General features: G+C 46.8%; 1 protein-coding gene across 1 annotated transcript in view; it reads left to right on the forward strand.

Annotated features, from left to right (window-relative positions):
• grm7 (glutamate metabotropic receptor 7) overlaps positions 1 to 23,045 on the forward strand; it is a 98,830-nt gene that overhangs the window by 67,572 nt on the left and 8,213 nt on the right. The window contains exons 5-8 of the mRNA XM_088005882.1: positions 5,167 to 5,304; positions 9,491 to 9,691; positions 11,373 to 11,512; positions 17,643 to 18,578. Of these exons, the coding sequence (XP_087862008.1) occupies positions 5,167 to 5,304; positions 9,491 to 9,691; positions 11,373 to 11,512; positions 17,643 to 18,578 (1,415 nt within the window). The remainder of the gene's footprint in view (positions 1 to 5,166; positions 5,305 to 9,490; positions 9,692 to 11,372; positions 11,513 to 17,642; positions 18,579 to 23,045) is intronic.

The raw sequence follows: 23,045 nt of genomic DNA on the forward strand, positions 1-23,045 counted from the left end.
ACCGTCTGGACCCGGAGTGGGAACCGAACCGTCTGGACCCGGACCAGGAACCGAACCGTCTGGACCCGAACTGTCTGGACCCGGAGCAGGAACCGAACCGTCTGGACCCGAACCGTCTGGACCCGGAGCGGGATCCGAACCGTCTGGACCCGAACTGTCTGGAACCGAACCGTCTGGACCCGGAGCAGGAACCGAACCGTCTGGACCCGGACCGGGAACCGAACCGTCTGGACCCAAACTGTCTGGAACCGAACCGTCTGGACCCGAACTGTCTGGACCCGGAGCAGGAACCGAACCGTCTGGACCCGAACTGTCTGGACCCGGAGCAGGAACCGAACCGTCTGGACCCGAACTGTCTGGACCCGGAGCAGGAACCGAACCGTCTGGACCCGAACTGTCTGGACCCGGAGCAGGAACCGAACCGTCTGGACCCGAACTGTCTGGACCCGGAGCAGGAACCGAACCGTCTGGACCCGAACTGTCTAGACCCGGAGCTGGAACCGAACCGTCTGGACCCGAACTGTCTGGACCCGAACTGTCTGGACCCGGAGCGGGAACCGAACCGTCTGGACCCGAACTGTCTGGACCCGGAGCAGGAACCGAACCGTCTGGACCCGGAGCAGGAACCGAACCGTCTGGACCCGGAGCGGGAACCGAACCGTCTGGACCCGAACTGTCTGGACCCGGAGCGGGAACCGAACCGTCTGGACCCGAACTGTCTGGACCCGGAGCGGGAACCGAACCGTCTGGACCCGAACCGGGAACCGAACCGTCTGGACCCGGAGCGGGAACCGAACCGTCTGGACCCGGAGCGGGAACCGAACCGTCTGGATCCGGAGCGGGAACCGAACCGTCTGGACCCGAACTGTCTGGACCCGGAGCGGGAACCGAACCGTCTGGACCCGAACTGTCTGGACCCGGAGCGGGAACCGAACCGTCTGGACCCGAACCGGGAACCGAACCGTCTGGACCCGGAGCGGGAACCGAACCGTCTGGACCCGAACCGTCTGGACCCGAACTGTCTGGACCCGGAGCGGGAACCGAACCGTCTGGACCCGAACTGTCTGGACCCGGAGCGGGAACCGAACCGTCTGGACCCGGAGCGGGAACCGAACCGTCTGGACCCGGAGCAGGAACCGAACCGTCTGGATCCGGAGCGGGAACCGAACCGTCTGGACCCGAACTGTCTGGACCCGGAGCGGGAACCGAACCGTCTGGACCCGAACCGTCTGGACCCGGAGCGGGAACCGAACCGTCTGGACCCGAACCGTCTGGACCCGGAGCAGGAACCGAACCGTCTGGATCGGGAGCGGGAACCGAACCGTCTGGACCCGAACTGTCTGGACCCGGAGCGGGAACCGAACCGTCTGGACCCGGACTGTCTGGACCCGGAGCGGGAACCGAACCATCTGGACCCGGAGCAGGAACCGAACCGTCTGGACCCGGAGCAGGAACCGAACCGTCTGGACCCGAACTGTCTGGACCCGGAGCGTGAACCGAACCGTCTGGACCCGGAACAGGAACTGGACCCGGAACAGGAACCGAACCGTCTGGACCCGGAACAGGAACTGGACCCGGAACAGGAACCGAACCGTCTGGACCCGTTCACTGCAAACATTTACGTTTCTAAACAAGACATTTTAGCCAAAATATGTTTTTGTGGTTAAAGTTTACACAACAGTTGAATCATCTGTAAAAATGATTTTAATAAAATGTAAGTTTTCATTTGGAGAGTTTTGCATAAAAGTGACATTTGAAACCCGTCATGAACCTGAATTAGTCTGAATGTTTATGCCTGTTATGCTGCTTTAAAACTCACATTAATGGTGAATAAATGTCATTATTTGCTGAATGATTCATAAACACTCAGGCTCCTCCGTGTTCATAGCGTATCATTATGCTGAAGTCTCTCCCAAACATCAAATATCCGTGTTGTTTTTATAAATGTTTTCAGCATTTAGAACATTTATTGCTGCTTATATAGAAATAAAAACAATATTAGAGGGGAATGAAGTTGAGTATCTTCTCCAATAAATATAATAATTAAGACACTGATGATGGAAACGGAGAGGATGAAGGCGGCGCACCGCGGCCCTCCTCTTCCTGCCTGTCCGCCGCCAAAACGTGACGAAAACAAACGAAGACGGAGCTCAAACATCCAAACTTCCTATTTATTCACAGATTAAATACATATAATTTCAGATTAAATGGAATAAAATAACATCAGCAGCATCGTGTGCAGAGCGTTGTTGGATTGCAGGCCCATCGTTCAGAGAAAAGAACTGTTCAAAGGAATCGGGTCGTTTGTGAACGTCACACCAGAACCTTTATAGGTACCAGTAATACAGCTTCACTTCAAAATCACCAAATATTTTCATCTAGTTTCTACTTAAAATATTGTAGTTCACTTGGAATAAGACAAAACTAGTAACTTTCCAGGAGTATATGGGAGCTTCTTCATGTCAACAATCCCTTAGCATAGATGAAACGTTTCTGGCTCCAGTGAGACATCATTTAATTTGTTACTTGGGAAAAATGTCTTGTTAAAAGTGGAGCCATCTGCCAGTGAAGCAGATTCTTCTGAACCAAGCTATCTATCTTACTGGAAAGTTTCCTGTAAGTCAGTTTGTTTTATTTCAGGTGAACTGAGATATTTTAGCAAAACCAGATTAAATACTTTGTAATATTTGGTGTTTTTGCAGTAAAATCTTTGTTTTTAGATCCTGAGAAGCCGAATCTTTTTCATCCTCCGTTTTCTCAGCCGGCTGTTTGTTCCGAACCACCCAGAGTCTGAAAGCTTCCCGCCGCAGCGAGATGAAAGCTCTGCACAGCGACCCGTCCTGCTGCGTGACCTCTGACCTCCCCTCTGGCAGCGAAGCGCGCCGCCGCCTCTGTTTCTGTCACTGCAGCCGCTCACCCAGAAATCATAGAGACAAACATCTGCAGGGCAGGAAGTCAGCTGTCCATCACTTCCTGGAGGTTTGCAGCTGATTCTGCAGAGACGGGACCGGGTCAGGTTCTGGTTCTGGTTCTGGTGGTGACAGGAGGACATGAGGGGAAAGTGAGCAGCGTCTGTGCTTGAAGACGAACTTGGTTCCATCGTTTTCTGCTCCATGAAGCCGCCAGAGGCTCGTAGCAGTTTGGACCAGAGGTTTCATCCAGACCCGGTTATGTTCTCCAAATGTTTGCTCTGTTGCTGCTGCAGCATCGTGACGCTGCTGCAGCATCGTGACGCTGCTGCAGCATCGTAACCACGCTTCCAGGGAGAAATTACAGCCAAGCTGTGCAGGGACTCGTGATTCTCTGCAGCAGAACAAAATGCTGCTGGAAATTTAACCCCAGTAACATTTGATTCTTCACCGGTTTTCCTTCAGTTATGGAGAAAATGGAGCAAAAATCAGATTAATTTCATGTTTCTTGCTTGCTGGTCGTCCATCACCAGATCCAGACTGGATCAGATGGATTCTGGATCATCGGTGGGTCCATGAAGAGAGATGGAGCGTTTCAGTTTTCCTCTGGTCATCTCTTCATCACCCCCTGACTGGCTCCTCTTCCTCTTCACCTCCTCAGTGACTTTCAGCTCCACGCAGAGAAACGCGAGGTTAAGATCCTGATTTTATCCTGTCAGGAATTATTCATATTTATGCATCGCTGGGATCGTTTGGGAGCGTCAAGGACGTCTGCGGCAGTCAGTGACGGGGAGGCTGCAGCTCCGACTGACGGAGAAGATTAAGAGCTCCTCTTCAGATTACAGCCTCCCATAACTCTGACTGTCAACAAACACATGAAGGGAGTCAGGAAACGACAGCGCTGACTCTCCGAACCTGAACTTTCCCAAAGCTCCAGGTTCTACTGGGTTTAAAGGAATCTCTGTTCATCCCAGCCAGCTGAAGGAAAACAGGACAACTGTCCGGGAGAAACGCATTTTTATCTGAAATGTTGGTTTGCAGGTGATGAAGAGGAACCGGAGCTGGGAGGTCAAACCATCATGTTGCAGGAAAAGCTCAGAGATCCAGATCCTACCTGACCTCTATGTGGCGCTGTACGCAAAGTTACACAAACTGTCATAAGAGGAAGAAGTGTGGTTTATTTATGGGGTTTATCTTTCAGTCATATTTCACCAAGTTATTCATTCTTTTATTAATGTCACCATTTCAAATTAAATACCCAATTAGCAGGCTAAATACTTAGTTTGAAGCTAAATATATTTAGCCTCAAATTCAGTTGCTGATCCCGGAAGTGGACTACCAAAATAAAAGCTATTTTTTCTGAACCTCTAGCTCTTCTTTTCTCTTCCTCTTTTCATTTCGGCTGAAAACAAAGTGAGCCGTTTTTATCAGAGACGCTTCGACTTCCACCAGCAGGAGTTTATAGTGAAGCTCTAAAACCCAGCTTTTATTTTGATAGTCCACTTCCACTTACTGACAAATGAATTTGCATATATGAACTAAATATTTAAATAGGAGCTACAGTAAATATCAGATTGTAAACTGAATATCTAGCTCCATTTTCAATATTTAGCTAGCTACATAACCAACTCAATGTTTAGCTAAGTAACTAAATATCAGCTAGCCAACTAATGCTAGCTAATATTTAGCCAACATTAGCTAAATATTAGCTAAATAAATATCTAGCTAGCAAAATAGCTTCCTGTAGCTGTAATTTCAATATTTGCCTAACTAAATATTGAACTAAATGTTTGCTTTAGCTAGCTGGATGATGTGCCGCTCATATTTAGCCGGAGTTTGAGCTCAGAGACGTTTGTCCTCCAGGACTTCCTGTCCCCTCTGGGACGTCCGGACCTCAGACTGCTCTGGGTTCAGCCGTCCAAACGTTTCTGATCATAGAAATAAAAACTGACTGACTGACTAAAGAGGAATTAAAAAGCGACTCGTGTCTGCAGCAGCTTCACTCTGACGACTCTTTGAATGATCTTTAGTTTTGTTGTTGATCTGTTAATAATCAGGAAGCTTAGCAGACGTCCTGTCCTCCATGCTGCTCCTCCCGGCGCTGCGTTCAGGCAGCAGCTGCAACCTGCAGCAGGAGGAGGAAGCTCTCCCCTCTGACTCCACTTGAGCCGAGCCTCTTGAAGACGAGCAGATAAACACTTGCACACTCCGGAGGACGCTGTGAATAAAAGCCGCTGCTGCTGCTGCTGTCTTCCAGGTTTCGACGCCTACTTCATGTCGCGGACCCTGGAGAACAACCGGAGGAACGTCTGGTTCGCCGAGTACTGGGAGGAGAACTTCAACTGCAAGCTGATGAGCTCCTCCAAGAAGGACGACAGCAGCAGGAAGTGTACAGGTCGGTGTGAAGCCGGCGACATTTCTGCTTTTCTCATCTGTGTATCAGGTTTATACCAGAAACCTTTTATTTATTAATAGAGGAGGACTGGAGGCAGCACTTTGACATGACATAAACACGAAGGAGTCTCTATGAACGTCCATGGCTGAAGTGTCATTCGGTAAATAATTTAAAAGTAATAATTAAACGTCCTTTAAAAGTGCCAATTTGCATTAAAGTGTCATTATTTAAAAAAATAATGCAGAGTTGGCACTTTTAAAGGACTTTTAATTATTTACGTCAGTCATGGACGTTCATAAGGATCCTTCATGTTCATGTCATGTCAGTCTTATGCAACGTGCTGCCGGACTCGATTATCATTTTTCATTTTAGTGTCTGTAGTTTACAGCAGCGTTAGAGAAGAAGAACGAGTAAAGGTCCACCAAAAGGAAAAACATGGACATTTCTGAAAAGTTGAAAACTGTTTAACTTTCTGAGTATCCAAAGTCGAACATTTTTGACTTTTAAAATTTAGACTTTTCTCTGGTTCTAATCTGAAGATTTGTTGGATTTTCTAGCAAAGTTTCAGCTTTAAAACTCAGAAATTTCCAAGTTTTTTCTATAAAATTTCTGAGATTAATGTGAAAATTTCAGAATTTTTTTTTAGCAGATTTTTTACTTTTCTGAGTTTTTTGGGTTTTATTTTATCTGCAATGGCCGTAGTACACTTCAGTATTCATTCGTTTATGTTTACAAAATATATAATATTTAAAAAATGATTATCGTTACAGAATAGACATACGAGCTGCACAACAAAGATATTTATAGTTTTAATCTGTTGTTTAGATTCTCCAACCATCAGATTTTAGCAAAGTGATTTTTTATCCATCCAGTTTCATTTTATTTCCTTTTTTTGGGGGTTTATTTTATTTCAGATACTTTGCTGCTTTTTTGTCTTTTGAATTTTATTGTAAGTTGTTTAACTTCATTTAGTCACTTTTTTATTTTTAACACTGAATTTTGTTTTCAGTGTTTATTATTTAATCATTTGATTTTGTTTCAGTTTAAACACTGGAAGGAAACATTTTCTTATGAGGGGCCGTTTAGGACAAAATTTACGTTTTGTCTCTCACACACTACCAAAAACTCTCGCATACTCCAACAAAATAGCCTCGCATACTCAAAAAATACTAAAATGTCACACACACACAAACGTTAACTTTCTCGCTCACACACACTGCTAACAGCTCGCGCACACACACAGACGTTTATCTCTCACATACACAAGACTAAAGTTGAACACACACACACACACACAGTACTAAGACTCTTTTTGAATGTGTGAGAGTTGTCACGGAAGAGGCGGAGCATAATTTTTGGATCAAACTGCGCATGCGTAGATCCTAAACTATAAGTTTCGATTGTTGACTCACTGTATGTTCTATTACTTAGTATATTTGTGCTATATATATTTTAAATATATATAGAACGTTTAATTTTCTTGTAGATTAAATGTGCTATAGAAATAAATGAATCTGATTGATTGATTAAAAATAGCAAAATTGCTGTAGTACAATCTGTCCACTGGGTGGCAGCATTACAGGAATTATTAAGAGGTCTTGTGAGAAATTCTGTTCCCCCGTGAAAATCTGCCCCCTGTGACGGGAGCGCGCATTGCAGCCAGAGACGTGGATCCGGTGAATCTGACCATTTTCACGGCGCTTCTGATCGATTTCTCGGTAAAAACTACTCATATGATCATGTCAATGTGTAACTTTCAGTTTAATCGGCAGCTATCAAAATAAAAATACATACATAAATAAACGAGGTCTGGTGTGGAGGTCTTTTTTCGCTGTTTTGTGTTATTTTGAAAGCGAAGAAAATCGATCTTTTTTCAGCTTTTGTCTCGTAAGCCTGACAAATAAAAGTCAGTCAACAAACACAGGTTCCCAACACATAGTGTGCATTTATAATTTTTCATTTCTGATGAAGGAGGAAGGAGATTAATATACCTGCAAGATCTTTTACTTTGTTTTCAAAATATTTGCACTATGTTTGACATTTGTCCTTAACATAGTTTAATATAAGGTAGCTATTGAAAGATAGTTTCAATATATTTATATATATTTAAAAGCACAAATATACTAAGTAATACAACATACAGTGAGTCAAAAATGGAAAATTATAGTTTAGGATCTACGCATGCGCAGTTTGATCCAAAAATTATGCCCCGCCTCTTCCGTGACAACTCTCACACATTCAAAAAGAGTCTTAGTACTGTGTGTGTGTGTTCAACTTTAGTCTTGTGTATGTGAGAGATAAACGTCTGTGTGTGTGTGCGAGCTGTTAGCAGTGTATGTGAGCGAGAAAGTTAACGTTTGTGTGTGTGACATTTTAGTATTTTTTGAGTATGCGAGAGTTTTTAGTAGTGTGTGAGAGACAAAACGTAAATTTTGTCCTAAACGGCCCCTCATATTTTCTGGTTCCTGTTATGATCCTCTTTCGTTTTCCAGATTCTTCTGAAACCTTTAAATCACAGAAAAGTTAAAATTTCTTCTGATGTGATTGGAGTTTTGTCCTGAGGGAAGATACTGACTGCTCAGACCTGCCCGACATGACAAAAACGCAGCGTTTAAAGGCTGAGAGATGAACTTCTGAACCGATAGACAGTTTTTAACTGTTAGTGATGGTTCTGGTTCTCCTGGTCTGGGTCGGTTCAGACGGACTCTCTGCATCGCCTCAGTTTTCAGACGCCGCGGCGGTGGAAACGTGGAAACGCCGCGGCGGTGGAAACGTGGAAACGCCGCGGCGGTGGAAAACAGCAGCTGCTCTCCGATCTGTGAAGCTCAGGCGGTGTGAAGGTGTGAGCCGGCCCGAACGCTAATGAACCGGTTCTGTTTGGAGTATTGATCAGGTTCATTTCCCTCCTCCATTATTGGCTCTCATTTCCGTCTCTGGCTGACTGATTCTGGACGATATGAACTCTGGAGCCTCTGATTTTTTGCTCCGTCTAATTTATCGTCAGAGTCTCATTTCCCTGAAACAGTTTGTTCTCCAGGACGGAGCTGCCAGTTCTGGACGAGCACAGAGCAGTCGGACCCTCCGGTCCAGAACCCGCAGAACAAACCCAGGATCCTTCGTGTTCTGCTAAGCCTGGATTTGGCCTGAAAGTCAGAACCGGTTAATGGGCCGGGCTCGTGAGCAGAAAGACAACCTGAGGACTTTAACACGATAATTAGGATTAATTTATCACAGATTTAATGCAGCGGTGTCCAAACTGTGGTTCGTGGGCCGTTTGTGGCTCTGGGACTCAGGTTTTTCTTTTTTTTGGCCCTCATCCTATTCTGTATGGAGACTTTTTATTTTTAATCAAGGTTAAGTTATTATTATGTAATAGTAATAATGAAACTGTATATTTAAAACCTGGCCTGAAATGCTGAAGGACTTGATCAGACCAGCAGTTCAGGATCCTCATCGGAGCTGGACGGACAGAGTGGACACATGCCGTCCTCCTGTCCTGGTGGTTCCTGCGCCGGTTGTCCTGCTGCTGCAGCTGCAGCCTGTTGCCATGGCGACGGACCACAGCCGTTTACAGCCGCTCTGCCGTCCTGATAACATTATCCAGCCGCGTCTGAGGGACGCGTGGACGAAGGACAGATAAGTGGCGTCACTGAGAGCTGAGGCGGACGGGGATTCCTGCTGGGGAGATAACATTCAGCCGCCGCGCCGCAAAACATGGAGCCTGGAGAGTCCAGAGGGTTTCTGACCGGCTCTGAGGAGGGAAAACCTGCTGACACCTGAGACCGGCTGGATATTTAGCTCTTTGCTAAATACTTAGTTAACCAACAAAACATTTAGTGTGAAGCGATATATTTGGTTAAACTAAATATTTCATTGATTTAATATTAAATAAATATTTAGCTGAACATAAACGTTTATCTCTGAGCTAGCTACATGTTTAGCTAGCTCAGAGATAAATCAGCTAAATTGGCTACTGGTAACTGAATTAGCATTTTGCTGAAATCTTTAGCTCTGTGCTCAATATTTAGTTAAACTAAATATTTAGTTGGTGTAATACCTGTGAGGAGGTCTGGAGGCCCAATCAGGTCTGGTGAGAACATTATAATGTTTCAGTTAAAGTCCCGTTCCTCTCTGGCTCCTCCAGATCTTCCCTCTCGCTCATTTTCTCCTCTGGTCTCTGTTTCAGGTCAGGAGCGGATCGGCGTCGACTCCAAGTACGAGCAGGAGGGGAAGGTGCAGTTTGTGATCGACGCCGTGTACGCCATAGCGCACGCGCTGCACAACATGCAGCGCGACCTGTGTCCCGACGTGTCGGGGATCTGCCCGGAGATGGAGCTGGCCGGCGGGAAGAAGCTGCTCAAGTACATCCGCAGCGTCAGCTTCAACGGTGAGTGGGCCGGACGCGGCGCCGGCCTTCTGCGGCCCATAAAGCCGCAGCGCTACGGTCCAAGGCTGCAGGGCGTCAGAGTGACAAACACCCGGCTGCTCCGCGTCATAAACACGCTGAAGGAAAACGTGACTCTCATCCTGAAGCCTTCCATCATCACAGTTTCTCCCAGCTGGAGGATAAATCACATGTTGACTCACAGAGATCAGATCCAGACTAAAACTCTGGAGTCAGACAGCAGGATGGAAACTGATGAGTTCATTTTAAAGGGTCATAATGAGACTGGATGGTAGAATCGATTATATTAGAACCAGAACTCCATCACCTGCTCCACCTCCAGCTGCTCTGAGTCAAACCAACCTGTTCCCCTCCTGGCCTGTGGGGGCGCTGCACCAAGAACCACTGAGGAAACGACACAAAAACCTCTGAAGACACTGAGAGCAACTTCCTGTTTCACCAGATGGAAACAAGATGGAGGATTTTAGCGGTTGGAGGATTTCTCTTTAGGCTAAAGACCAGGAGCCATTTCTGCTGCTAGCGCTGGGCTAGCACGTTAGCTTTGGTTGGATTTACCCAGAATGCCCTGCACTGTGGTCCTCTTTTAGAGCGGTCTCTGATCCGCTTGACGTTCACATTCAAACCAAACCAGAGTTCACTTCAGCCGAACCCAGACGAGGTGGACCAGAGGTCAGAGGTCGATTAGCGTTCACTCACCAGCCAAACCGGACTTTTTTTTTTTCCAAGTTTATTTGATAGGGACAGACACACATTGACAGACAAACTGAATAAAACATCATCCCATGTTTGCATCATGGTGCAATAGCAACAGCTCGTTCGCAGCACTTGTCCCTAGATGGGCTTTTAACTTAATCGGCAGACGGACCGGAGTCGGGCCAAAGCGGGTTGAACTGGGCCGCTGCCTCCTGGTTTCCAGTCAGAGGACTGGAGCAGAATCTACAGGAACTTTGCCAGCCAGTAAATCGGAGGCTGAGATGCTTTTTTCCAGCCGCTGGCCGCCAGAGTTGCTCCAAAATGAAACGTGGCATTGCGACAGCAGAGCCTCCATCGAGACGGCGTCCATATGAGGCCGCCGCCGCTCGGTGTTTAATCTGCGGTGGTTAAATCGCCGCCTGCATCTTAAGGCTCGACGTTTCGTCTTGTTAAGGATCGCAGAGGGAAGACGCTGCGGCGGCAGAAAGACGCTCCAGATGATCGTAAACAGGAACTAAACGACGGCAGAGAGACGCCGTCTCCTCCACAGGTTAAAGCTCCACGTCGCGTTTTCAGGCTCTCATCCCTGAGAAACGCCGACTGGAAAACGTTAAAGATCCTCTGAAGCTCCTCCATCAGCAGCGGTTTCCCCAAAGTCCTGAGTTTTCTCCTGCATGAGGCCGGCGGCCATCTTTCCCCACAGGCCTGAACCTGCTGAATCACTTTATCATAGTTCAGTTTTTATGCTGCGTTAAATATCGACTGAAAAACAGAAAACGATTTTCACGTTATTAAACTTTGACGTATTTATCAAACAACCAAACGGGAAGCTGTCGGGTTCATCCCTCATGTCTCCATCCACAGTGTCAGAACCTGGTTCTGTCCGGTTCTGTTTCTGCTTCATCTTTGCTTCCTTGCTGAATCAGCCAATCAGGTGAATGTGACCTTTGACCCTGTTCTCCCTCCACAGGAAGCGCCGGCACTTCGGTGACGTTCAACAGAAACGGCGACGCTCCGGGTCGCTACGACCTGTTCCAGTACCAGCGGAGCAACGGAACCGGGTCGGGATACAGAGCGGTGGGACAGTGGACCGAGACGCTGCAGCTCAACGTGAGTCTGATACTGGTTCTGGTTCTGACCGGGTTCTGGTTGTTTCTCAGATCGCCCTCTGGTGGTCAGTAAGGAACTGCGTGTTGCTTTGCTGTGGCGTCAGGTAGGAATTGGACCGGTTCACAGAACAGAACCGCTGAAGAACCTGGAGGAAGGGAACCAGAACCCGGAATCACGTCTGCAGGAAGATTTTCAGTTTCTGGTTGAACTGCAGAACTTTTGTTTTTTAGAACAAAGGAAATAATTTCCGTCGGTCCTGATCACCAGCAGGACATGGACAGCTGTCCATCCGTCTGTCCCACTTCATTTTGTCTCTGTGTCCCCAACCAGGACTGGATTCTGGTTTCAGGACCTGATCTGTCCAACCCGTTTTAGTCTCGCCTGTCTCCCACCCGGTGGACGGGTCCCTCTGTGGTCCCTCTGTCCCCAGCAGTCGGTGGACGGGTCCCTCTGTGGTCCCTCTGTCCCCAGCAGTCGGTGGACGGGTCCCTCTGTCCCCCACAGGCGGTGGACGGGTCCCTCTGTCCCCCACAGGCGGTGGACGGGTCCCTCTGTGGTCCCTCTGTCCCCAGCAGACGGTGGACGGGTCCCTCTGTGGTCCCTCTGTCCCCAGCAGACGGTGGACGGGTCCCTCTGTGGTCCCTCTGTCCCCCACAGGCGGTGGACGGGTCCCTCTGTGGTCCCTCTGTCCCCAGCACACGGTGGACGGGTCCCTCTGTGGTCCCTCTGTCCCCAGCAGACGGTGGACGGGTCCCTCTGTGGTCCCTCTGTCCCCAGCACACGGTGGACGGGTCCCTCTGTGGTCCCTCTGTCCTGCTCTGCATGCAGAGCCACGTCTCTGCTCTTTCCCGTCTCTAAATAATTCTCCTGAACGGCGGCGCCTCGTTGCCGTTATGCTTCCCATGATGGCCGCCGTCCTCATAACTCCTGGGTGTCTGGCGGCGGCGCTGCTGCAGACGGCGGAGTCGTTACGGAGGAGCCTGATGTGTCGGCGCGGCGCAGTAACCGGGCTAACCTGAGTTTGAACCGGCCGTTAGCAGACGGAGACGCCTGGGGACGTCCAGGGAGCGGATCCATCATCCTGACGCTCTGCCGCCGTTCAGAGGAGACGCCTCTGTGGCTCCGGTTCTGATGGGCCTCTGTGGCTCCGGTTCTGATGGGCCTCTGTGGCTCCGGTTCTGATGGGCCTCTGTGGCTCCGGTTCCGATGGGCCTCTGTGGCTCCGGTTCTGATGGGTCTCTGTGGCTCCGGTTCTGATGGGCCTCTGTGGCTCCGGTTCTGATGGGCCTCTGTGGCTCCGGTTCTGGTTCTGATGGGCCTCTGTGGCTCCGGTTCTGATGGGTCTCTGTGGCTCAGCCTCTGGTTCTGATGGGCCTCTGTGGCTCCGGTTCCGATGGGCCTCTGTGGCTCTGGTTCTGATGGGTCTCTGTGGCTCCGGTTCTGATGGGTCTCTGTGGCTCCGGTTCTGATGGGCCTCTGTGGCTCCGGTTCTGATGGGTCTCTGTGGCTCCGGTTCTGATGGGCCTCTGTGGCTCCGGTTCTGATGGGCCTCTGTGGCTCCGGTTCTGGTTCTGATGGGCCTCTGTGGCTCCGGTTCTGATGGGTCTCTGTGGCTCAGCCTCTGGTTCTGATGGGCCTCTGTGGCTCCGGTTCCGATGGGCCTCTGTGGCTCTGGTTCTGATGGGTCTCTGTGGCTCCGGTTCTGATGGGTCTCTGTGGCTCAGCCTCTGGTTCTGATGGGCCTCTGTGGCTCCGGTTCTGATGGGCCTCTGTGGCTCCGGTTCTGATGGGTCTCTGTGGCTCCGGTTCTGATGGGCCTCTGTGGCTCCGGTTCTGATGGGTCTCTGTGGCTCCGGTTCTGATGGGTCTCTGTGGCTCCGGTTCTGATGGGTCTCTGTGGCTCCGGTTCTGATGGGCCTCTGTGGCTCCGGTTCTGATGGGTCTCTGTGGCTCCGGTTCTGATGGGCCTCTGTGGCTCCGGTTCTGATGGGTCTCTGTGGCTCCGGTTCTGATGGGTCTCTGTGGCTCCGGTTCTGATGGGCCTCTGTGGCTCCGGTTCTGATGGGTCTCTGTGGCTCCGGTTCTGATGGGTCTCTGTGGCTCCGGTTCTGATGGGTCTCTGTCGGACTTCTGCCGGTCCAGAACCAGCTGGCTGTCATTAAAAACTAAGGGTTACATTTTTAAAGTCATTCATTCATTTGTAAAAGTCAAACTAAATATTTATTTAAATAATGAGCTCCTGAACGGCCGTTAAATATTTAACTATATATAATATAATAATATAAACTAAATATTCAACTTCTAGTTAACTTATTAATTTTGTTCATGTTTATTTTAATTTGTTGTTGGATTTTATTATTTAGCTAAATGTTCAGCTCTGATTAGCCACAGCTAGCTGAGCTGCTGCTAATTCAGTTCGTATTTAGCTTCAAACTCAACATTTTGCTTTAAGCTAAATATTTAGTTTGGGATTAAGCAGAATAATTTAAATAAATAATTAGTTTAAATAAATAAACTAATTATTTAGTTAGCAATTAGTTTATTTAATTGCTAACTAAATATTAGCCTCAGCTCAACTTACTTTGCTATTATTATTTTAAAGTTTAATTATTCATCATCTTTTTAAATGAGTTGAACATTTAGCCTGTTAACTAAATATTTAGTTTTAAACTGATATAAACGACTGAATAACATGAAGACATTTTTTATAAAATTGAATTTTTCTCTGATGACTGAGTTAAAAGCCCGAATCCTTTCGGACTGTCTGGACGGCTCCGACCCGGTCGGCCTGGAACCCGTCCAGAACCAGGAACCTTCATCACAGTTTAATTTTCTGGCTCAGCTGGTTTCTGATTCATGCTGGAACATCTGAACATTAACCCACAAACGATCCACTCCGTTAAACAGAACCAACAGAGACTGATGCTCCAGGTTCTGAGCGGGACCGGCCCAGCGGCCCGAAAACCCGACACTTCCACAGAAACAGACAGAAACTAAAACTCTAACCGAAGTGAGAAAACGATCCGGTTCATAAAATCAGATTCATGGTTTCATTTCTGTTCATTCTGGGTTCAATAATTCAGATTAAAACGCTTCATCGGATCAATGAGCAGGATTTTCACAGAATGTTCTGTTCTCCCGGGCTCCGGGCCGCTGACCCGACAGGACAGAAAACCGGCTGCTCCGTCCAGCATGGTGGTGGAAAGTTGAGTGGAAGGAGGAGCACCAGCAGCAGGTGGTTCCTCTCAGAGCAACCTGGACTTCCAGAACCACAGGGCGACTTTATTCCGCCAAATTTATTTGATACGTTCAGCGTTTCCACAGGAAGTGACCCAAATCCAATACATTTATTCAGTCGGACCCAAAAGAATCTGAAAACTAAGTGCTTTTCTTTTAACACATTTAAAATGTTTTTTCCTACAAAGAATAAAAATCAGAAACTTTTCCTGCCCGCCTGGATTACAGTGATGACTGCAGATGATGCTGGTTTCTAACAGGCTGAGGTCCGGCTGAGCGGTTCTGGTTCTGCAGGACTCAGAACCAGTTCAGAAGGAAAGTTCTCTCTGGTTTTTCTCTTTAAGCCGTTCTGAGGATAAAAACTGGAACTTTAAGTTCTCATGGATCAGAACCGCCCTTATCTGGTGCTGTCTGTCAGAGATGCAGGCGGGTCGGGCGGCGCCGGCCCGGCTCTCTGATCGCAGCTCTGATGTCTGGTTAAGGGAATCTGGAGGGTCGACGCTTCCCGTCCGCCTCTCCGGATCCACAGCCAGATTCTGATCCCAGATGGCGGCTGATCGGCGCTCCCATCATGCATCTTTCCAGCCGGAGCGCAGCGAGCGGCGCCCCCTGCAGGTGGCACAGAGAACCTCCCACCTACTGCAAACTTCCTGAAACGAAGGATCGTTTCTGCATCCGACCAGTGGTGCAGAGGTGAGTCGACAGGAAATGATGTCATCACAAAGGAGCTCAATAAGAAATGTTACCTGAAATCCACAAAGTAACTCGAATTATTAGGCTGCAAGATCCAAGTTTTCCACCTCCTGTTGTTTTTCTGAAATCCAAAAACTTCCTGGAGTTTTTGACTCGTTGGCTGTGATTGGTTCTGTTTGCATCCAAGGAGTAATCTGATTGGATGAAAGCAACCTGTCATTCGCTGGTGGTGTGGTTCATTTACATGTGTCTCAGTTGCTCCCTTTGTTCAATTCAAAAATACTTTATTGATCCCAGAGGGAAATTAGATAAATATTAAAGTATGAAAATTGTGGCCACAGGTCAGTCAAACTACACAGCATTTTTCTCCCAGGAAGGCAGGAATGAAAGTTTGAAACAGAAAAACTTTCAGTGAAAGCAGAAAATTTCACACCTTTTTGGCCTGCTTGGTGCTCCGTACAGGAACCTTTCAGACGCACGTTTAACGACGGACTGACATATAAACGCTCCACACCCTAAATCAGGGGTCCCCAAACTTTTTCCTGCGAGGGCCACATAGCTGTTCCCTTTTCTGGTCGGGGGCCGTCTTAGTTTTTCGAGAAAGAAACCTTAGAAAACTTTTGTTGGGGGGGGGGGGGGGGGGTGAAACTGTGGACCGGGGCGTGCGGGTTTACTGCCGACGACATATTCGCGTTTGTAGATGGATTTTTACCCAGAATGCAAATGGAAAAAAACCGTGAGCGAAACGGTGACTGGTACTGACTATATATTCCATTGAGGGAAATTAAGTTTCATATCTGCTCAAGAGCTCCCCTGGTGGTTGAAGAAAAATCCACATATATATGAAAAAAAACACTGAATGGTCTCTGGTATTGTTCAGTGGGCCGGACCAAATGAGGAGGCGGGCCGGATCCGGCCCGCGGGCCGTAGTTTGGGGACCCCTGCCCTAAATGATCGTTTGTTTACATGGATATTTGTGCTCACATCAGTTTCCCGGTTCACTCAGGCTGGAGACAGAAAACGACACAGAAATGCAGATTTTCAGCAGAGCTGCATGAAAAGCAGGGAAACGCGCATCCCAGCAGGCTGCAGGCGGTTCTGCTGGGTCTGGCCTGACCCAGAGCAGCTTCACGTCTCACTTCCTCCCTGTGAGACGGGCAGAGTTCAGAACCCTGAGCCTGCAGAGACGAGGGGACATGTTGGACCTGAGAGACGCCGAGTCGAGATCAGATCAGCAGAAACAGACGGCTGAATTACTGAAGGCTTAAACCCGACCCGCGGTCAGTCCGGCTGCGGTTCTGCTGGACGGATGGACGGGTTTGAGTCATAAAAACATTCTTGTGCCACTTTGAGTCAGGCTGCAGCTCTGAGGTCACAGGTGAAGCTAAGAACTCTGTCTGACCTCTGACCTCCCTGGTTCATCTGAAGTCGCTGCGATTCTGCGCGGCGATGTTCGTCCTCAGAGTTAGTTTACTTCTGGGCGTCAGGAGGAAATGTTTGGGGCGCCGTTTATGAATTTACACAGAAATTGTCAATAATTTGGGCTATTTATTCATTTATTTATAAATATTTAGTTAGCAAGCTTAATATTTAACTTCATGCTAACTATTTAGTTTGAAGCTAAATATTTACCTTCAAACTAAATATTTAGCAGCTCATAGCTAAATGTTTTTTACATTATGCAATTTCACTTGTTGATTTCTGGAAGTGGACTACCAAAATAAAAGCTGGATCTTTCAAACTGTAATCTCCTCCTTCACTTCATGTCATTTATTTTTTTATCGTTTCTTTTCTTCTTGCCAACATTTCAGCTGAAACAGACGATGAGCCGTTTTAGCAACAGCAACGAATCAGCAAAGATCCAGCTTTTATTTTGATAGTCCACTTCACAACAAGTGAATCTGCTTATTAACTAAACATTTAGCGCTGAGCAAGCTAAATATTTAGTTCAGAGCTACTCACTAAATAATTAGCAAGCTAAATATTTAGCTTGCTAATTATTTAGTTTGAAACTGTGACATCTATAAATGAACAAGATTAAAAATAAGCCCTCATGTTTTTTCCTCTTATAATGTTGTAATAACCCAAATTACTGCTGTAAATATTTGGCCTTATAATCGGTTTCCTCCAGACGCTCGGTGCTGAGCGAGCTGATGTAGAAGCGGTGTAGAGCTGACCTCTGACCTCCTGTTGCCTGCAGATGGAGGAGCTGCGGTGGCCCCGGGGCGAGCAGGACGTCCCCGTCTCGGTGTGCAGCCTGCCCTGCAGGGCCGGGCAGAGGAAGAAGGTGGTGAAGGGCATGCCGTGCTGCTGGCACTGCGAGCCCTGCGACGGATACCAGTTCCAGGCCGACGAGTTCAGCTGCAAGCTCTGCGCCTACAACATGCGGCCCGGCGCCAACCGGACCTCCTGCCGGCCCATACCCATCATCAAGCTGGAGTGGCACTCGCCCTGGGCGGTCATCCCTGTGTTCCTGGCCATGCTGGGCATCATTGCCACCATCTTCGTCATGGCGACCTTCGTGCGCTACAACGACACGCCGATCGTCCGGGCGTCGGGCCGGGAGCTGAGCTACGTCCTCCTGACCGGAATATTCCTGTGCTACATCATCACCTTCCTGATGATCGCCAAGCCGGACGTGGGCGTGTGCTCGTTCCGGCGGGTCTTCCTGGGTCTGGGGATGTGCATCAGCTACGCCGCGCTGCTCACCAAGACCAACCGCATCTACCGCATCTTCGAGCAGGGCAAGAAGTCTGTGACGGCGCCGCGGCTGATCAGCCCCACCTCCCAGCTGGCCATCGCCTTCAGCCTCATCTCCGTGCAGCTGCTGGGGGTTCTGGTCTGGTTCGGGGTGGACCCGCCCAACACCGTGGTGGACTTCGACGAGCAGAGGACCATCGACCCCGAGCTGGCGCGGGGCGTGTTGAAGTGTGACATCACAGATCTGCAGATCATCTGCTCGTTGGGATACAGCATCTTGCTGATGGTGACATGTACTGTTTACGCCATCAAGACCCGGGGCGTCCCGGAGAACTTTAACGAGGCCAAGCCCATCGGCTTCACCATGTACACCACCTGCATCGTGTGGCTGGCCTTCATCCCCATCTTCTTCGGCACGGCTCAGTCTGCAGAGAAGGTAGGAAACGCTTCGTCATACTGCAGCTTTTTACTGTGAAAACCTACAAGCATTAGCATGCTAACCCTTCAGGTTCTGTGTTTTCCATTCGCCACTTGACTTTCAGGATGTCAGTCATTTTTCAAGATGGCCACCATTTTTGAGCCAATTACTGCCTTAAAACTTTCTCTTTTTCTGTTTGGATTCATCTTGACGACGTCCATCCTATTCATGAGGCATTAACACGTAAAATTACATTTTTTGAGCTTTACATCCTGTTATGTTATTCCCTCAACAAAAACAGACCTGGAGTGTTGCAACTCTGCACTCAGCTCCTTCAGACTAGCCAGCAGCAATTAGCAAACATCTGCTGAGTTCATTGTAGGAGCTGCTGCTCAGAGCAACGTTGATAAAAACGTTAAAGGGTTAACAGAGGAGCCATGTTGGATGACTTCCTGGAGGCGGAGCTTCAGAAAGAGCAGGAGCTTCTTAAAGAGACAGAGGCCCAATTTCAAGGCGTTAAATATTTTTAAGTGATATTTGATGTATTTTCATTTCTATAACGACTGAAGGTAACACAGTTACCTGACTGTGTTTAAAATGGTTCTGTGTACCTGGAAAATACTTAATTCTGCCTTTTAATGTCATAATATGCAGCAAAATCACAAACAGCAAACTCCAACTGAAAGGTTAGCATCTTAATGGGTAGCGTTAGCCTCTGCTAATTCTTTTATGTGTTTAGCAGTTTAGCATTACTGTAACTGAGATTCTTGTTTAGTGAATTAGCAGTTGGTGAATCTGTTGGGTTAGCCGTAGCCACCACTGGCAATAACCACTGCTGATTTTAGTGTAAACATATTTTCTCCATTACAACCATGGCGGCCATTTTGAAAAATATCTACCAGAGAAACACTAGATAAAGAAAATGTATATGATTTCCATAGTTCAGAATGCGTAGGCTTTGATGATGCCACAATAATCACATTCATATAATTGGCCATTTTAGTTCAAAAATGTACTTAATAGAAATAAATATAATTTCTGTGTCCAGTTATGTACAACTTGACACTAAAAGTATTAATCTGTGATTAATATTGGCAATTTTAGTGTAAAAATAAATCTTCATTGATCATCATGTAGATTTTGGTTTTTAGTGAAGATGGCGGCCATCTTGAATTTTTCAGTGGCTAATGTTTTTTGACATCAGTGTTAAACTCAGTTGTTCTACTGACGTGAATTTCTGAAATATTTAATCATCTGCTTTAACTGCAAACTGTTTGGATGAAGAATAAACTCGTCTTCACGCCTCAGAAAACCTGCTGCTGCTTCGGCCCTGAAGGTGACGAAGAGTTAACGAGCTACTGCCCCCTGCTGTCCACATTTAGCTTCAAAGTAAATATTAACTTGATAATTAAATTCTCAGTTTAAGCCATAATATTTAGTTGGTAAACTTAATATTTAGCTTCAGGCTAAACTTTGAAGTTAAAGTTTAGCTTTAAAAACTTTTGAGAATAGTAAAGTGAACATGATGAATTATTTAACGTCTGCATGACCTGATTATATTTTTCTGTATATTATAGTTTGGACTCTTTGTAATAAACTGAACTGTTTTAAAGAGGAAAATAAAATATGGTTCTCTTAAACCTTCAAACCTCTAACAGATGTTAGCTGCTGCTGATTTTATCACCTCCATCTTGTTGAATGGATCTTACAGGCTCCGCCTCCTTAGTGCTGCTGGAGGTCAAGGGTCAACTAGAGGGAAAACCCAGAAAACTGGGCAGAACATGTTTGGAAATAAAACCTGCGTCTCTGGGTGTGATTCCTGAGCCGCAGCGTCGAAGCGACGTGGCGCTTCCCTCTCGATGCTTCCTGTTCTCCTGCCGGCGCGCAGCAGTGAGAAGTGGGACCGGACTGACCCGGCGGTTCTGTTCCTGTTGGTTTTCTCAGCGGCGCGGAGCTGAACTGAACCCCCTGCTGGGCTCGTCCTCACATAAAGCAGCTTTTCAGCTGCAGCTCAGGAATCTCCTCGGCCTTGTCGACTGTTTCTTGCTGCAGATGTTTTCATGTCTGTGTGAGGATTTGTGTTTGCAGGCAGGCCTGGGCTGACTTTGCTCCTCTTTGTTGGAGGATCTGAAAGGCTGCGGCTCGGCGGCTGGGAGCAGCAGTCTGAGGCGGCGGGATATCTGGGAGAGCGAGTCAGACAGCAGAGTGTTTACCTGTTATCTCCCTGCTTTACACAGACTTTACCCTCCTCAGCTGCTTGCATTCACACACCTGCAGCTTTAGTAGCACAGAAACACTGAAACAAGCCTCAGTGTGTTGCTGCAGGTTCAGGATGTGAACGCGTTTCTCTTCGTCTGTGTCAGAAAAGGACCAGCGAATATTTTAAAATTATTAGATTTTTATTTTCTATTTCAGAAAAAAAATTAAATGACTCTTAAACAGAAGTGAAAAACGGCCCATTTGTTCAACCACAGGGCAGGTAAACAGCTGAAACAAGCAGAAAAAACAAATAATAAAAATGTTTTCTTTATTTTCTGCAGAACATCCAGTTTGAAACATCCGGATGTTTTCCATCTGAAGCTGGACGGGAGGAAACTGTCCTGGAAGCTCTTCAGTTAGTCTGGGCTGCAAAAAATAGTTTCTAGAGACAATAACGTAATTCACTTCAAATAAGGCAAAATAACTTGCAACTAACTTTTTCTGCAAGATGTATAAGCTTGTTTAAGTCAATAATTATTGAATAATAAAGTACTGGTTCCACTGATCATTTCACTTATAAAACAACATTTTTCCTGCATTTTATGTAAAATAATCTGCCAAAAGAACTAGTTATTTTTTGTCAGTGTTAAGAAATTATTGACTGAATCAAACTCTTATATCTTGTTGAAAAGTTACTTGTAAGTTATTTCTTTCAACTGAACTGAGATATTTGTAGTAGAAACTGGACAGAAATAGTTGATAGTAAGATTTTGTGTTTTTACAGTGTAGAGGATTCCTGTAGCTGCAGATTCAATCTTTGCTACAGATGATCCAGCCTCAGTGAAGGAATGCTTTAAAATATTTATTTTCTTCTTTAAAAAGAAAATGAATAGTTTGTAGTTTTACATTCTTTAATGTATTTCTAATGTATAAAATGAAATTAAATGAAAACTCTGCAGAATGTGCCATAAATGGTCAGAATAATTGTTTACTGGGAAAATGTTTTAGCTGCAGTCTTAATTATATTCACCTCATCCAGACACTTGAACGGCTCCACATTTTCCTATTAAGGACTGGTTTTAAAGGAGCGGCACCATTGACCATCTAATGGTCTGTTTTATTGGATTCAGGAGCAGAAATCTAGAATCACATCTCTGATTAAAAACCCGATTCAGCCTTCAGCTCATGGCTTCATTCTCCCAGTGGAGGAGACGCCGCTGGTAGCCGTAACCTGCAGCCGGCTGCGACGCGCCGCAGACCTCAGAGAGCCAGATAACAGGATGAAGCAGCTCCAGGGTGACGGGCGTGAGCGGCGAGAGGCTAAGCTGCTCTGAGGTCAGCAGAGCCGGTTCCGCTCCACAGAGTCTACGGTCCCGTAGGGCAGATTTGTAGCGTGTGATTTGGGCGACGTAAATAAACCTGAGCGCTTTGCCTCCGACAGCAGAGATCAGCGGTGGAGCAGGGAGGCTTTCTGAAGCTTAGCAGGGACGCTGAGACCTGAGAGAGGCAGGAGATAAACAGATCCACTGATCTGCTGCTGCAGAGCTTCAGAGAACAGAATCAGCCTGCTGCTGCAGATGGCCTCTCCACGCTTCCTGTTATATCTCTACATACTTCCTGTAACATCTCTACATACTTCCTGTAACATCTCTACTTACTTCCTGTTACATCTCTACTTACTTCCTGTAACATCTCTACATACTTCCTGTAACATCTCTACATACTTCCTGTTACATCTCTACTTACTTCCTGTTACATCTCTACATACTTCCTGTTACATCTCTAAACTTCCTGTTACATCTCTCCATACTTCCTGTAACATCTCTACATACTTCCTGTTACATCTCTACATACTTCCTGTTACATCTCTACATACTTCCTGTTACATCTCTAAACTTCCTGTTACATCTCTCCATACTTCCTGTAACATCTCTACATACTTCCTGTAACATCTCTACATACTTCCTGTTACATCTCTACTTACTTCCTGTAACATCTCTACATACTTCCTGTAACATCTCTACATACTTCCTGTTACATCTCTCCATACTTCCTGTAACATCTCTACATACTTCCTGTTACATCTCTAAACTTCCTGTTACATCTCTCCATACTTCCTGTAACATCTCTACATACTTCCTGTAACATCTCTACTTACTTCCTGTTACATCTCTACTTACTTCCTGTAACATCTCTACATACTTCCTGTAACATCTCTACATACTTCCTGTTACATCTCTCCATACTTCCTGTAACATCTCTACATACTTCCTGTTACATCTCTAA

The sequence above is a fragment of the Poecilia mexicana genome, unplaced genomic scaffold (genome assembly GCF_051168715.1).
Source record: "Poecilia mexicana isolate PSO_F unplaced genomic scaffold, ASM5116871v1 scaffold_5, whole genome shotgun sequence".
Lineage (NCBI taxonomy): Eukaryota > Metazoa > Chordata > Actinopteri > Cyprinodontiformes > Poeciliidae > Poecilia > Poecilia mexicana.